Source organism: Theobroma cacao, chromosome 4 (genome assembly GCF_000208745.1).
Source record: "Theobroma cacao cultivar B97-61/B2 chromosome 4, Criollo_cocoa_genome_V2, whole genome shotgun sequence".
NCBI lineage: Eukaryota > Viridiplantae > Streptophyta > Magnoliopsida > Malvales > Malvaceae > Theobroma > Theobroma cacao.
The window spans coordinates 29,080,315-29,095,946 of record NC_030853.1 but is presented as its reverse complement, the minus strand read 5'-3'; the positions used below and the strand labels follow the sequence as shown (position 1 = coordinate 29,095,946).

Sequence of the window (15,632 nt, the reverse complement as noted above, 5' to 3'; positions counted from 1 at the left end):
CAGTGAGTCATCGAATAAATTAACTTTTGTTAATGATGATAACATTTTCATTAAGATTAAAAATGTTTTAAGGATGACTTTGAATAGATAAGAGTTACAAGTGCCAAATCCTAAAAGCAGAAGGAAAAAAGTATGATTTGAAATTTATTATTATTTTAAGCAAAAAAGTTGATAACATATACCATTTTAAACTAAGAAAGTTGATTTTGTGAAGATTGGTTTGCTTTCTCTTAGGTAAGCTGATTTGATCAAAGACAAACTCCAGCAAATAGGAACAAAAACTATGATAAAGGAAAGTATAGTAAAAGGATTTTTTTTTATGAATTAAAATCAGATAAATGAATAATATGGTAGATGGCATTACAATAAATTTGGGTTTCAATTACATTTTTTTTTATGTAATGAAATCTTGTCATATATTTTTGGGGGAGAGAAAAGCCCTTTGGTTCAATCTTCCCAAAAGTGTTGCCGCTGAGGAGGGGGAATAATTCTCTTGCAGGAAAGGCCTTAATCGCGCACCAAGATGATGACTCTTCATGGTTATTCCCGCCACTTTCACTCCACGTCGCATCTATTGCAAAGAAGCCATTATCGTACGGATTATTTTGTTGATAACCACAAAAAGAAAAAAGAAGTGCAAGTCTGGCCTGCAATTGGTAAGTGGACAAGTTGTTTGAGTCAATTAGCTGGGCTTCAGTTGGAAATTAAGCTCCATAAGTATCCAGCTGGTCTACTTTTTCGGTGCTCCACATATTGAGCATCATTCTCGGCAGTCGTGATCCATTAAAGTAAATACCCATGTGACCCAATCCTCGTTTTGCACCATCATCAAAGAGACGAGAGCCGAAGAGATGCACTCAGAAACCTACTTGCTGGTGTTATTACTGCTTCTTGGGGCGCTGCTCTTCCCCTTTCAATTATTTGTTGATCACACCCCAGAGCCAGAGGCCTCCAGCCTCCAGCGGAGGAAACTTGTCTTGAACAAAACTCACTGACACTAACCCTGGATGGTAAACCTAATAAGCCACCACCAAAACACAGGCCACCAACCTTACTTGATGAAGAGGAGAAAACAATATTCCCTGAATACAAGCCACGGCCTGGACACAAACCACCGCGCCAACCCTTCCCTGCACACCGTCCTGTTAAACACGTGTTGAACATTTACACAAACCCATTGGAAAAACCACCCCATAAGCCTCCCAACATCAAATTAACTACTTAATTATTATACAGATATAGAATCAATGATGTAAATCTATGTGGGGTAAAAAATAAGAGCTGCGCGCTAGTGATTATCGATCCATCTTGAACCTTGAATTTACTATATAAGGATCGGTTTCCTTCTGGCACCAAGGTGCCTCTAGTAACGGTAGCTATTGTACTTTGTTTTTAACAGCTAATGATCATGGACATGCATTTTACTTTTATTGTATAAAATTTGTTCTTCATATATAGTTATGGTGCCATCAAGAAAAATTTTCGGAGTATGGATAAATCTTGAAAATATTTTTGAAAGAGGAGAAGAGATTTCCCAGAAAATTTATCGCTTACATGCATCTTTCAGTGTTTCCCTCGTTCAATAGGGGTACTAATCATTTTCTCAAACTACATCAATCAAACACACACATTTCTTAGTGTTTTTTATTTTTTAATATGGATGGGCTTGAGTAGGAAAAATTGGGCTTCATCTAACTGGGATTGGATCCATTCAAATAAAAATCTCTTTTGTTAGTGTTCAACCAAGGAAATGCAGAAAGAGACATGTCGTGCAGTTACAGGTCATGATCCACTTAAATATACCACTTCAGTTCTTCCAATTCTGCACCATCCTATCTAGAGTCTTAGATCCAGCACTGCATGGGTGGAAAGATGCAATCCAAAACCTACTTGCTGGCGTTGCTCCTCCTTCTGGTGCTCTTCACCACTTCATCTCGTCCTGATCGTTACCGCATCAGCAAGCCTCCAATAATTCACAGTCGGAGGCCCGCAAAGGAGACTAGTCTTGCTAAACAAAACTCACTAAACTTGGACAGTGGTAAGCCAACAGGTTTTGAGAAGTCGCCCGGAGGGCCTCCGCTACCAAACTGAGTAATATATTTAAGTCTATACATATGTGATATGTATGGTAGAAATAACAAAATAAGACAATTTCGCTCTCTTCTCTTTGAGTTCTGACTCATTACTCAGTATGTTATCCATGCTTGAATCGTTACTGTGATACCCAACATCTCATATTTGATGTGAATGTAATTTTTAAGATCTATATAATAATCTTAATCAATTACTACTAGCAACTTGAGTTTAAGTTTTTGAGAGCAACGTGGTTTAGGCCCAAAAAACTGTTGGTCCAGTGTTTGGATTTAGGTCTTTACAAATGGTATCAAAGCTTGTATCAATCCGATGTGAACTTTCACATTGCTCTGGTAAAATCTTAGTCTTGTGGATGTGATGTGTGGTCTTGATGAGGACATCAAGAATTTTAGTGGGTGGTATTGTAATACACAACATCCCACATTTGATATGAATGTGATTGTTAATATTTATATAACAATTCAAGCCCATCACTACTAGCAACTTGAGTTTAAGCTTTTGAGGATCACGTAATTTAGACCCAAAAAGTTACTGAACCAGTTGCTCTGGTGAGATCTTGGTCCTGTGGATATGATGTATAGAATTGATGAAGACATCAAAGATTTGAGTGAGTGGCATTGTGATACCTAACATTTCATATTTGATGTGAATATGATTGTTTGTGTAAAATCTCCTCTACTGTAACATATGAAAATAATGATGTGTACTTTTTTATATATGATGATTCGCTCTTTAATTTCTTCCCACTGTGGATTTTTGCACCGTATTAGCAACATTATTTTTTTGAAACAAGTTGGATAGTATTACAAGGATTTTAATATATATATATATATGTGAAGTTTCAAAATTATATAATTAATTTTATGTATATATCGAGCTAATATTGTTAGCCTCGATGGCACACACATCATTTATGGAGCTAGCTTAATTTTTAAGTTTTTGGTACAAGTTTCTTTTTAAAATTTTAAAATAGTTACAATTCATAAGATGATACAATTAAGATTTTATCTTTTAATTTGAAATATTCTGATATTATGATACTTCTTTGAATTCATCTCGTTACTAATATTTGAGATTAACTTTTTTTTATCATAAAGACAATCATCCATTCATTATTTCTTAAATTTTTTAAATAAAAAAAATGACCATCGGATCAATGGATTATGTCGGTCATGACTTATGCTATTCGAATTGCACAAAAAATAATTACTAAGAATGTGTAAAGGGTTAGATTTTTTTATAAAATTAAAGTGTGGACTTACATTATTTTTTTGTATTTTATTAAAATTGAGTTCAAATAATTTAGTTTTTATAAATTGATAATATTATAATTTATGATATGATTTAATAAAATGAGTTAGACTTCAATATTAAATGTAGACTCGAGACGGTAAACTTGTGTAAACAAGTTTAAAGCTTATAATAGGTAGAAGTAAAAATTCATTATATAAAATTATGGTTAGGTCTCCTGTCCTATCAATACACAACAAATCCATTAGAGGGTTATTAAAAATTAAAAAAAATCCTAGTGCATTAAATGCCATCAATTAATCTAATTAGTATTGTTTTCGTTATCTAATTATATATCAAGAATCAAGTATAATTTTTTATTTTAAATTTTTGTTATGTAAATTTTGAATTAGTATAAATTAATTATATATAAAGTTTAGCATAAAATGAGGAAATAAAAAATATATAAATGAGATTATCTCAAAAAGCAATAAGACCAAAAAAAATGTTGAAGTTGAAAATCTAATTACATTATATATATATCATAAATTTAGTTGTTAGGCATACTTCAAGCGAAATATACATTTATAAAGAATGTGTTATATAATTAACATGGGGACGCAAAATTATTAAGGTGAAAGACTAGGCTAATAATCATGTAATCTACTTAATATTTTCTAAAAGCAACCTTAATATATTATGCTTTTAAGCTATCATTCATCAACGAAGTTTTATTAAAAGGAAAACTCAATATTTTCCTTTAAGTTTTGAGATGGAGACTTGCAAGTTTATGATATACTAACATATGGAAATTAATAAAAAGATATGCAAAAAGTCTTGAAAAAAGAAAATCAGTCATGATTATCGAAATTGCCTTTTTCTGTCCATTTTTTCTCAAATCATCGTCCCATCACACTGTGAGATCGAAGAAGACAGTACAGCTTAAAATTAGAAACAATTTGACTAAAGATAGGATGCTGTCGGAAAAATTATTCTGAGCTGTTGAATATGATCAGAAAAGTTAGGCGCGTAATCTACTTTTAATCCTAATCCTAATTGACGGAAATGGACGTAGCATCGTAAATATGTTTAGTTTGCAGAATAGATAAGAATAAAATAAGTTAGGCGCGTAATTTAATTTTAGTCATAATCCTAATTGATGGAAATGGACGTAGCATCATAAATATGTTTAGTTTGCAGAATAGATAAGAATAAAATAAAATAATTATTCTGTAAGAATAAAATAAAATAAATATATAATAAAATAATTATTACGTAATTTGATATAATGAATTGAATAGAATAAAAATAGTTATTATGACTTATTTAATTAGTAAAAACAATCTTAATAATTGTGTCTCGTAATATCTTTGGTTGTAACCCTTTTATGCAATAGTGGAGCTTTACGCAGCCCTCAAAATTTTTAAAATCTTGTATGTATCATATATGTTTTTGTCTTTTTTTTTTTTAAGTATATTTTTTTTGTTTAGATGATTTTTTAAAAATTTTTAACCTTTATTTTTCTTTGTCTTTTACCCCAATAAAAGTTAACTAGTTTCACTCTTGCTTTTATGTATTTGTTAAAACATTATCTCATTAACAGAAAAGATGTCAAATTAATGTTTATGGCAACAAGTTATTTCTGTGTTTGAAGATTCAATGTGGAATGGATCACATCACCTAATGATCGAGAGCGACTCGAGTCCAAAATATGCCATGAAAAATAAGGAGAAATTAATATGCTGCATGTTGAGGCGTGTAGAAGGATGGTGAAGTTGGGAGATCCATCATGTGCCAAGGGAAGCAAATAAGCTTGCAAATCAATTGGAAAAAATGGCTTTAAAAGGAATCAAACGCTATGGATGACCTTGAATGAAATGGTTGAAGGAAGTGATTGTGCTTGAGATCATTAGGCTTGTTTTTGTTGTTGTGACTAATTACAAATGGCTACTTAGGCTGTAGGAGCGGACGTCACTTATTTATTGAAATGTTAAAAATTTTAATTTGTTATATTATTTATATTAGAGTTTTATGTAATTAATCATGCTAATGAATTCATTAATTTTTTTACTATTTTGTAGAGAATAGTGCCAAAGACTTCAACACAGAATAATATCAAAAAGTAATTTATATAAAGTAATTGATACAGGTGGTTGTGTATAGGGGTGTTTTATTGCAAGTCTGGCCTACAACTGGGTAAGTGGACTTGCTGTTTGGGCTAATTAGATGGGCTGCAGTGTGAAATTTAAGCTCGAAAAGTATCCATCTGGGCTTGGACAAAGTCCATCAAAGCCTAGGCCAACATAAATATTTATTTTTAGATTTTATATTTACAAATTCTTTCCTTTAGCTGCCGAGAAAGCGAGAGGCCTTGAGAGATTTGATAAGATTATATTCCCTTACCATTCACCCAGTTGCCTGCCTCAGCTGACACTGACGCCTACTAAAAGCCCAACATTTCAACTCGGTGGATTCCAGGCATCACTCTTATGATTGGAACAATAGTGAGATAAACTTGGGTCGGCGGACACCCGGCGGGCCTTCAGTGGAGGAGACGACTTCTGTGGAACCTCCACCAAACTTGGACCGTAGGGGAAGCTCCACGGAAGCCACCTCGCACTCCACTATATATCAAACTGATAATATATATATACTAGAATGGTGCCCCGCTTTGCATGGGGTTAATTTTTTAATAAAGATTAATTTTAAATTACATAATATTATAAATAAAATAATAATAATTAAAAAGTAATTTTAAATTGGTAAAAATTATAAATAATAATAATCATAATAAATTAAAGCGTATTATTTTAAAAAACTATATTTTAAAAAGATTTTACTATGTTTTACCAAGTAAAATATTTTATTTAAATTATTTTTAAAATTATTCGATTTTTTATATCTTAATATATGTTAATATTCATATAATCATATTTTGTTAATTATGATGATTCCAATAATAAAATAAAATTAAAATTAAGAAAATTTAATATATTAAAAGTTATTATCCATAAGCTACATAAATTATATGTGTAGCGNTAAAATTATTAAAATAAAATGAATATTTCTTCTGAAAGTGAAAATAAAATGAATATTAATAAAGCATATTAAATTTTTTTTAATTTTAATGATGAAATTTTATGAATTATCTTCAATTTTAATTATTATTTTTTATCTTATATTTTTATAATTATTTAGAATTAATCTACCTTGTGAAAATAATTTTGAGATCCTCCAATAATTTTGATAAGTCATTATTAACTTTATTCAATAAATTGTTTTTTCTATTACTTATCAAAATAATTGTTTAAATTTTTTATTTTTATCCTTTTTGAAGTAATTTTATAAATTTAATTTATAGATAAAAAAGAATTACATAAATAAAATAAATTGACTAAATCTAAAGTTGAATCAGTTAGGGCTTGATTGAATCCAACCCATTTCTTCTTTTTCTTCTTTTTGTGTCCATAAAACGACATGGTTTTGATTTTCCCTAAACCTAGCTGGCAACCCCTTTCTTTTTTCTTCATTTTTACTCTCTTCTGACCCTAGCAACTAATCCGTTTCTTTAAACCCTTTCTCTCTGACTCGACCACTGACTTCGTCGCCTTCGCCGGACTGGACATTTCTGGCAACAACTCCCTCTTTCTTTCCCTTTCCTCTTTTCTTCATTTCTTCTCTTTCCCTTCCTTTTACCGCCAATTTCCTCTCTTTCTAAAGAACCTAGCCAACTTTCCATTCGAAGTGCAAGTTTCCTTCACTCTATGTCACTCTGTTTTTTTTTTTTTTGAAGTGGTTTTTACTTTGCTTCTTTGCCTATTAATGTTTTCTGGAGTAAGACTCAATTGGACCAAAGCCAGAACATTAGTTGGTTTTAGTGAGCATAAAAAGAAAATACCATACATGCATCCTCAACAAATCAAATAATACGGAGATGATATGGAGTCTTTTGAATGAGATGTTGTGGTTACTTGTAAAGACATGTGCTCTGGAGTTTAGAATTTTGGATTAGATTGCAACATGTTTTTTATTGATCTGGAATGAATTACTGAGCAGGGGGATTTTGGTATGACTTTGTGGCTTTATGCTGGTTTTGAATATTCATTTGTTTGTAAATTGATGATAGGGATGTTTGTTTTTTGTGATTTATTTTTTGATGGCTTCTCCTGGGCAGGTTGTCAAGATAATTTTGAAACGAGATGACGATCAAGGCGTAGCATCTTAAAATCATGTGCTTTGTTTTTGTATCCAGGGAACTTATCCCTGTTTTACTATGAATGGAATTCATTAACTTAAAAAAAATAAATAAATCAAATAATATTAAATATATTCTGAACAGATGTCATCCAAAAAGAGCCACGACATGGCTAAACTTGGAAGCCCCTTTGGGGCTTCCTTCTATTTATTTATGTTATATAGAGAGAGAGTAGAAATAACAAAATAAGACAAGAGCATGCGCTATCTTCTCTTTGATTTCTGTCTCAGTAATCAGTATGCAATCCCATGCTTGGCTCGCAGCCTTTCTAGTGCTACTAGTATTACAAAAGTTGGCAACCTTTCTTGGCTTGTAGCCAAAGCCAATGGTTAACGAAATTCCTTTATTTCGAACTGTCTTTTTCTGCCCATTTTTCTCAAATCATGCATCCAACGAATCGTGCCATTAAAAATGTGAGGTTAAAGAGTAAATACTAAATATTTTGACCAAAAATGGTATGTCGTGGAAAAGTTATATGAACGGTTGAATATGATCATATAAAGAAAAGTTATGCTTAGTAGGTTACTTTCTGCATGTTGTGGCCCTGTGGGTGCGTAATCTACTTTTAATTACCTGTTAGTGTCATCTCATCCAACAGGGCTATGCCCATCCATATATATATTAAAAAATTTCTCTTAGTATTTATTTTTTAATATTGATGCAATTGTTACTATGGGAGAGGAGAGCCAATACTAATGATCGGCATACATGTCGGTAGAAAGGAACGTGTAAAAACATGAATCTCGAGTACCCAACTTCTGCACCAAAAGAAATATGCAATTTTTATATGATAATACTGATCATATGGCAAAACGACAAATTAAGCTTGTGGAAACGCTCTCAAAAGAACTACCCCAAATCGAGATTATGTTCTTTTCTTTTCTCTTTCTTGTAGTCTTTCTTTCCGTCGAGCCGAGACTTAGTGGACACTACTATTAACTAATTTGTACTAGATGACTTGATAAAGTTACTTGACTTAAATCTCTATAATATTATTTTATGACAAAAGTTTGTAACTTTTCCAAAGTTTCCAGAGTTCACACCGTTTTGTCAACAATATCTCCAGAAAAAGCCCACACTCCTGTCTAAAAGCTTTTAATGGTTGCAATTGAAAAATGTGAAGAATATTTTTACCTTTCTCGCTTTCTTCTTTTTTCAAGCAACCATAGCTAGTTGATTTTGAACTTAGTTAACTAAAAACTGTGGCGTTTTTAGTCGTCTCACAACTCGATATTGTATTGATTCCATCAGAATTGATGACTGGGGCATGCCCTTACTCAATATTGCACATTGAATCTTAAATCTATGTTTGTCTCAATTCTTGCCAAGGACCTTGATGCATCAATGTGAAGATCAACCTCCTGTTACCGAATCTCTTTCTAAACTAGGCTGGTTGTTAACTTTCCTACCAAAAGTAAATGTGAATGGGGCGCACTAGTAAAATTGTCAAACATTTCAACCGGACATGGGACCCGAAATCGGACCCATTTGCATTTGCATACTATCCTTGGAAAAGCATCACTTGCTTTGAGGTGTATCTAGTGCACTATGAAATCAAGAATCTAGTACAGAAGTAGAGGACAAATGCAGAATTGCGTGTGTATGTGTTGACAACATAGCTCCAGCCCTTCCATCCATTATAAAAGGGCACCAAGTGATCCAGTTTTGAACCACAGCATAACCCAAAGATCCCAAATTAAGATGTCTAAAGCTTTCTTGCTTGTGTTTCTCCTTGGAGTGGTGGTTCTTATGATCACCACTCCTTCTCTAGCTAATCAACACCATGATAATGAGCCTTACAAGGGTAAGGGAGGCAAGCCTTTCCCTGGTCAAAAGCCACCAACACATCCTGGTGAGAAAGGTAAGGGAAAGGAGCCACCAGTACATGGGGAAAAACCTCCTCACAGACACCTCCTGAGTGAGGATGTTGAGGACACACACAAACCTCCAAAAACCACAGGCGGTAAACCACCCAAGGGTAAGGGAGAGAAGCCTCCACAAGGACATGAATTGCCAAATGGTAAAGAACCCAAGAAGCCATTCCCAGGTGACAAACCGCCTAAGGGTGAGGGAAAGGAGCCACCCCATGACCACAAACCTCCCCACAGACGCCTCCTAGGTGAGGATGTTGAGGACTCCCGCGAGCCACCAAGATTTTCCGGTGGTAAACCACCCAAGGGCACGGGAGAGAAGCCTCCACATGGACATGAATTGCCAAATGGTAAAGAACCCAAGAAGCCATTCCCAGGTGACAAACCGCCTAAGGGTGAGGGAAAGGAGCCACCCCATGACCACAAACCTCCTCACAGACGCCTCCTAGGTGAGGATGTTGAGGACTCGCACAAGCCACCAATATTTTCCGGTGGAAAACCACCCAAGGGTAAGGGGGAGACGCCTCCACTTGAGCACAAACCACCCCACAAACGTCACCCAGGACAGGGAACTGAGGCCTCGCGCAAGACACCGATCAATAAGTTGAAGCCAAAAGTGCCACCCTATAAACCACCCCACAAGCCTCCACACGGCAACTAAATTAATTAGTACCTAAAATTAGAAGATCATCAGCCTGATACCGCTAGTTTATCGCACAAATAAGAGCTGATGCTGAGTTGTCTTTCATTAGTAGTCTCTAGCTAGTTACATGTACATCCACGTTGGCCAAGTCCTATGCTTTATTTATTCATGACTTGGGAGGCCATATCTATGGAGTTATGCAGATTGTACTTTGTTGTTACAGAAACTCCTGCGTCATCTATGGTTTATCTGTTGTTTGTATGATATGGATTTTCTACTTTATTCACTATTTTGGGATATTCTGATTTAATTTTCAGTGTTTCACCCACTGTGCTTTCGCCGCTTTCAGATTTTGGATTTTTGGTTGACAAAAAACAAAGCTTTCACTCGTTGCCTTCTGAATGCTCCTATCGAACTGATGAAATTTTCTCAACTTTGACTGCCAGGGAATGATGGGAATTAGAAATATAATAATCCAAAATTAAACTGATGTTGTTTCATATATAATCAAATTAATCAATTTATTGCTTTCTTACCCATTTCCAAATTTACACTGTTTCATTTTTATATATAAAGTATGAAATCAAAGAAAAATAAGTGATTCATTGGCTAGCTCGTTCCTCGATTCCCTGTTGAATTTTGAGGAAGTACGTAGAAATAGAAGAAAAACTCAACTATAGTTCTAAGAGACGTGGACGGTGACTCTGAGTCAAGACAAAAGCGATCGCTAGCGAACGTCTGGGCCGGTGACTCTGAGTCATTGGTTGGCCCCAAACGCCTTGAAGTTGACTTGAGTACCTCAGATTCTCAGGAGAACTTTCCCACCTTCCTTTCTTCTGTTTTTTTTTTTTTTTCTTTTTTGGCGTTTTGTCTTTGTTTCTTTCCAACAGAGAGAAAGTCAAGTAGCTGTAAATTGAAATGAAAAAGACCAAAAAAAAAAAAAAACCCAGCAACATTATGCATGTTGTAAGTCTGAACTAGTTGAAAAAAACAGCAAAAAAAAAGGTAATTTCTTTTTACTTGTTGAATTGTTCCTAAAGATGCTAAAATTCCAAAGACAAAAATCTATAATGACCCAAGTGATTATATATTCTAATTAAAGCTTTAATGCTATAGTATGGCTAGAAAAAAAATTGAAAAATAGTGTATGAATTTTTGTGTTCATTGCTAGAGCGATTCTAATAAAATACAATAATTATTTCGTTTAAAAAAATGTGATTTTCTCATGAAATTGAATCCAACGAATTGAAGTAAGAGATAAGAAAATATCTCAGTTAGTGGGTGATCTTAAGTGATAATGTGCAAATTGTCGAGGTAAACATAGCTATGACTCGATTTTGCACTATAATGATATCATAAAAAACACTCTAAATTTTAACATATGCCATTAGACAATTTATGCAACATTATTAAATAACTCTTCAACTTGATTTTGAAGTACTATTTAATTTTGACTACTTCATGCAAAAATAAAAAAAAAGGAAAATCAAAATCGAATATACGTTGGAATCTGTGGTGCAATATCCTATTCTACACCTCTTTATTGTGATTTAAAGGGGTTTGATAAGTTAATTCACCATTTCGAGTAGAATTGCACTCCAGTGAAATTAAAGGCTAAATATGAACAGAATCAACGTGCCAACACACAGAAACAGAAGCCCTAGGCAGAACTTATAAAAATAGACGGAAGTCAATCGAGTCACTTGGGTGCAGGCTTATAGTAAGGAAAATAAATTAAATTTTAATGGACTAAATGTGACAGGAATTTGGTTTTCAGTTTTCTCTCAATGAAAAACAAGAAAATAGCTTTGATGGGACCCCAAAATGGACCACCTAAAATTTGTGAGCTTCTCTTCTTTTGAGCACTATGTGAACTGTGAACTGAAAATCTGTAATTTAATTAATTAAACAGTTATCTAAAGCTACAAACTAAGCTAGCTTGCCAAATGCTCAATGACATGAGTGGTGACGATAAAGCTATGATTCCATCCAGTATAAATGGCCGCTAGTTGTTCATGTTCTTCACCACAAAAACAAGCTACAGATTTTCCAATCACAATGTCTAAAGCTTACTTGCTTCTGTTTTTACTTGGAGTGATGGCTCTTCTCACCACTCCATCCCCATCTCTAGCTTATAATGGGCCTCCCGAGGAAGACGAGCGCTTTCCAGAGCGCAAACCACCAATTCTCCCTGGTTATGTACCACCAAAGTTTATCCCTGGTGATAAACCACTGCCACCTAAGAAAGAGGAGCCACCGATACGCCCAGGTGATAATAAGCCAGTACCCCAACGACACCTCTCGGAAGACGGCTGCGTTGAGGAATTACACAGCTCACCCTGCAAACCATTTGACAAACCACCAAAGGGCAAGGGAAAGAAGCCACCACATGATGGTCATCACCCCGCGGGACACCTTCTGGCAGAGCAAGTACTTGAGAACAAAGAAGTGCTCCAGCCACCACGCAAGTTGCGTCCACCAGTGCCTCCACACGAGCCACCTCATGAGCCTCCACTTGGGCCGCCTGACCAACCGCCCGTTGGGCCTCCACATGATGAACCACCCCACCAGCCGCCTGACCAACCGCCCGTTGGGCCTCCACATGATGAACCACCCCACCAGCCGCCTGACCAACCGCCCGTTGGGCCTCCACATGATGAACCACCCCACCAGCCTCCTGACCAACCGCCCGTTGAGCCTCCACATGATGAACCACCCCACCAGCCGCCTGACCAACCGCCCGTTGGGCCTCCACATGATGAACCACCCCACCAGCCGCCTGACCAACCGCCCGTTGGGCCTCCACATGATGAACCACCCCACCAGCCTCCTGACCAACCGCCCGTTGAGCCTCCACATGATGAACCACCCCACCAGCCTCCTGACCAACCGCCCGTTGAGCCTCCACATGATGAACCACCCCACAAGCCGCCACGACAAGCTAACTAGGCGTTACCAGCTAGTAGCTAGTTGTGTTTAGTATATATGGAATGGGAGAGTGTCATAGAAATAAGAGCAGCTATGTTCAATGGTTTGAGTCCATAACTCCCGCTATAGTTGGTTTTTAATGTTTACGTAGTTCACTCCTTTAGCTTGTAGTGCATGTACTAGCTTCCTACGTAGGAAATGAGCATGGACATGCAGTTTGAAAACTTTGTACTTTACGACTGTCACTATATATATATATATATGCTTTCACTTAGTGTAATATACAGTCTTAATTTCTTCTATAGTTGTAGTATTAAACATTTTTGATATGATGATCGACTCTCTCTCTCTCTATAGCTTCTTTGCAGCCCAGCAAGCCTCAATGGCTGAAACTGTAACCCCTCTTTTGTTTTTTCAGATAAATACAATTTATTCATGTAAAAAAAAAGCAGGGGAGACCCTACTACAAGGAACCAGAATCACTACAGAGCATCAATAGTTTTTGGGAAGGTAAAGACAAAATTCACAACATATAATGAAATAAGATCCAAAGCTGACAGAAAAGCCTGATGCTGAGAAGGAATTGTTGTGCATATAAGTTTGATCCTGATAACCCATCTTCAATTCTTTGTTTTTTTTTTTTTTTTTGTTCTTTTTTATTTTATGAAGTACTCTCTGCCTTGTTTGTTCTTTGTGCTTTTGTGACAATGGGCTGCACGCACTTAAATTCCAAGAGTTGGATTAGGCCCGCACAAAATGCTAAACTCCGCATGCATGTTAAATACTGTAAATAAAAAGAAATTGTATTTTAACTATTCATTAATTAATTTTGAGTCGAGTTATTTTAGGTTTAAGCTATTTCTGGTTTTGAATTTTGAATTGAACCAATTTGTGTTGTTGACGTTCATTAATTATTACGTAAAATATTTTTTCATTTTTTAAATTTTGAGGTAATAAACGTTAACTTTAAAGGAACTAAAGAGAGAATTATACCTTATTTTATAAGTTATGACTGACATTTTAAATTGTAAGTCGAACCATAATTACGGTGAATTACTAATAATAATCTGTGTAATGAAAGTGAAAATTAACATCATTCAATAAAAAACAATTTATAATTTTTTTAGAAGTTAACTATTGTTTTTTATATTAATTAATAACTTTCATTTCACTTGTTTCTTTCCTTTTTATATGAGTCAAAAAAATTTTGAATTTTTTTATGATATCAAAAATCAAAGTTGAAGGTATGATACAAGTTAACAAAAATGTGATAATAAACAATTTAATTACTATTAATAAAATATAACATAATTTTAAAAGTTAATAATTTAAATAAAAATATCTGAATATCATACTCGAATCATCTGAATCCGAAATAACTTGTACTCGGAATTATTCGGGTTTTCAATTCTGATCCAACAAATTCAATTTCACATATCAAATTTTTATGTTTTTCAAAAATAACTATCTTCATGGGCCATTAGTCCACATGATGTTAAATTAATTTTTTTAGGGAGAGAGTCCACCATAGTAGCTTGCTATTGGTTCTCTCGCGCATTGCCCTAGCGTTGCACTATAGCTCAGGGCTGGCGCACCCCACTAACTAAAAAAAAAATTATCTTCATAATAAATACTAGAATATATAATTTATTAATTAATATATATTCTCTGTCTCTAAAAAATAAGATTCAAATACTCGTCTCTTAATTATAAAAAAAAAAATCTATTTTCGTAATAAAATAATCATCAAGTTGGGCCTAGGCTTAATATTGTTTGTTCAAGTTAGAATTATTTATAACCAGCAGGGCTTAAGGGCCCAGAGCCTGGCCTAGCATGGCCAGGGGCAGTCGGTGGACACCAATAGGCTGCGGCCACCAATAAAGAAAACAATAAATGGCTGGCTAAATCAATAACTTAAACAATTTTGTCATTTTTCAAGATCAGAAATTAAATAACAAAAACATTAAAATATATGTAGTTGGTGGAATGGATGAAAAAGTGAAGATATAATAATTTAAGGAGTTGTTGGACCACTTATTAGGGGAAAAATATAAAGAAAGTAAAAAAGGATAAGCCAGTTAGGAGTAAACAAATTTTTGGCAACCATCTCCATTGGATGTGTGAGTAAGTCGTATCAGAAATTAAGAAAGATGATGTGCCCATAATAACATGCATGGAGACATATGGCACCACGATTTGTTTTCCTTGGTCGTAGAATCCTGGAGAAAAACCACGGTTCGTAGTAAGAATATTCCTCACATAATTCTTCAATTTCACCTGCCCTGTCTGGAGAATAAAGTCTTCAGTTTAGACCCAGAAAACCTACCAGCATTTGTCCATTGAAAATAAGGAGCAAATCCGATCGAGAAGATAACTACATATGCAGAGCACTGACATATCAAATCTATATTTTCTTTTATTTACATACATTAGTCAAAGGATACAAAAAAAAAATGGCTTATTTTTCAGGACAGGAAACTTCTGGGTTCTGGAACATGTAGACTACACAGCTGCACCTCCAGTGTGTTGGTTCCTGTTGTATGTGTCTTATTTTTGGCCTCACAATTAAAGGATGAAGTAAGGATATCACTAATTCATGGATCTTGATGGA

At 34.7% G+C, this 15,632-nt stretch overlaps 2 protein-coding genes across 2 annotated transcripts; both read left to right on the top strand.

Annotated features, from left to right (window-relative positions):
• Positions 9,197–10,403, top strand: LOC18603208 (early nodulin-75). Its single transcript, XM_007035036.2, has one exon. It carries the CDS (start codon positions 9,281–9,283, stop codon positions 10,109–10,111), a length of 831 nt encoding a protein of 276 aa, XP_007035098.2. The 5' UTR covers positions 9,197–9,280; the 3' UTR covers positions 10,112–10,403.
• LOC18603207 (early nodulin-75) lies at positions 12,005–13,299 on the top strand. The gene has a single exon (XM_018119416.1). The coding sequence runs from the start codon at positions 12,092–12,094 to the stop codon at positions 13,040–13,042; it is 951 nt and encodes a 316-aa protein (XP_017974905.1). The 5' UTR covers positions 12,005–12,091; the 3' UTR covers positions 13,043–13,299.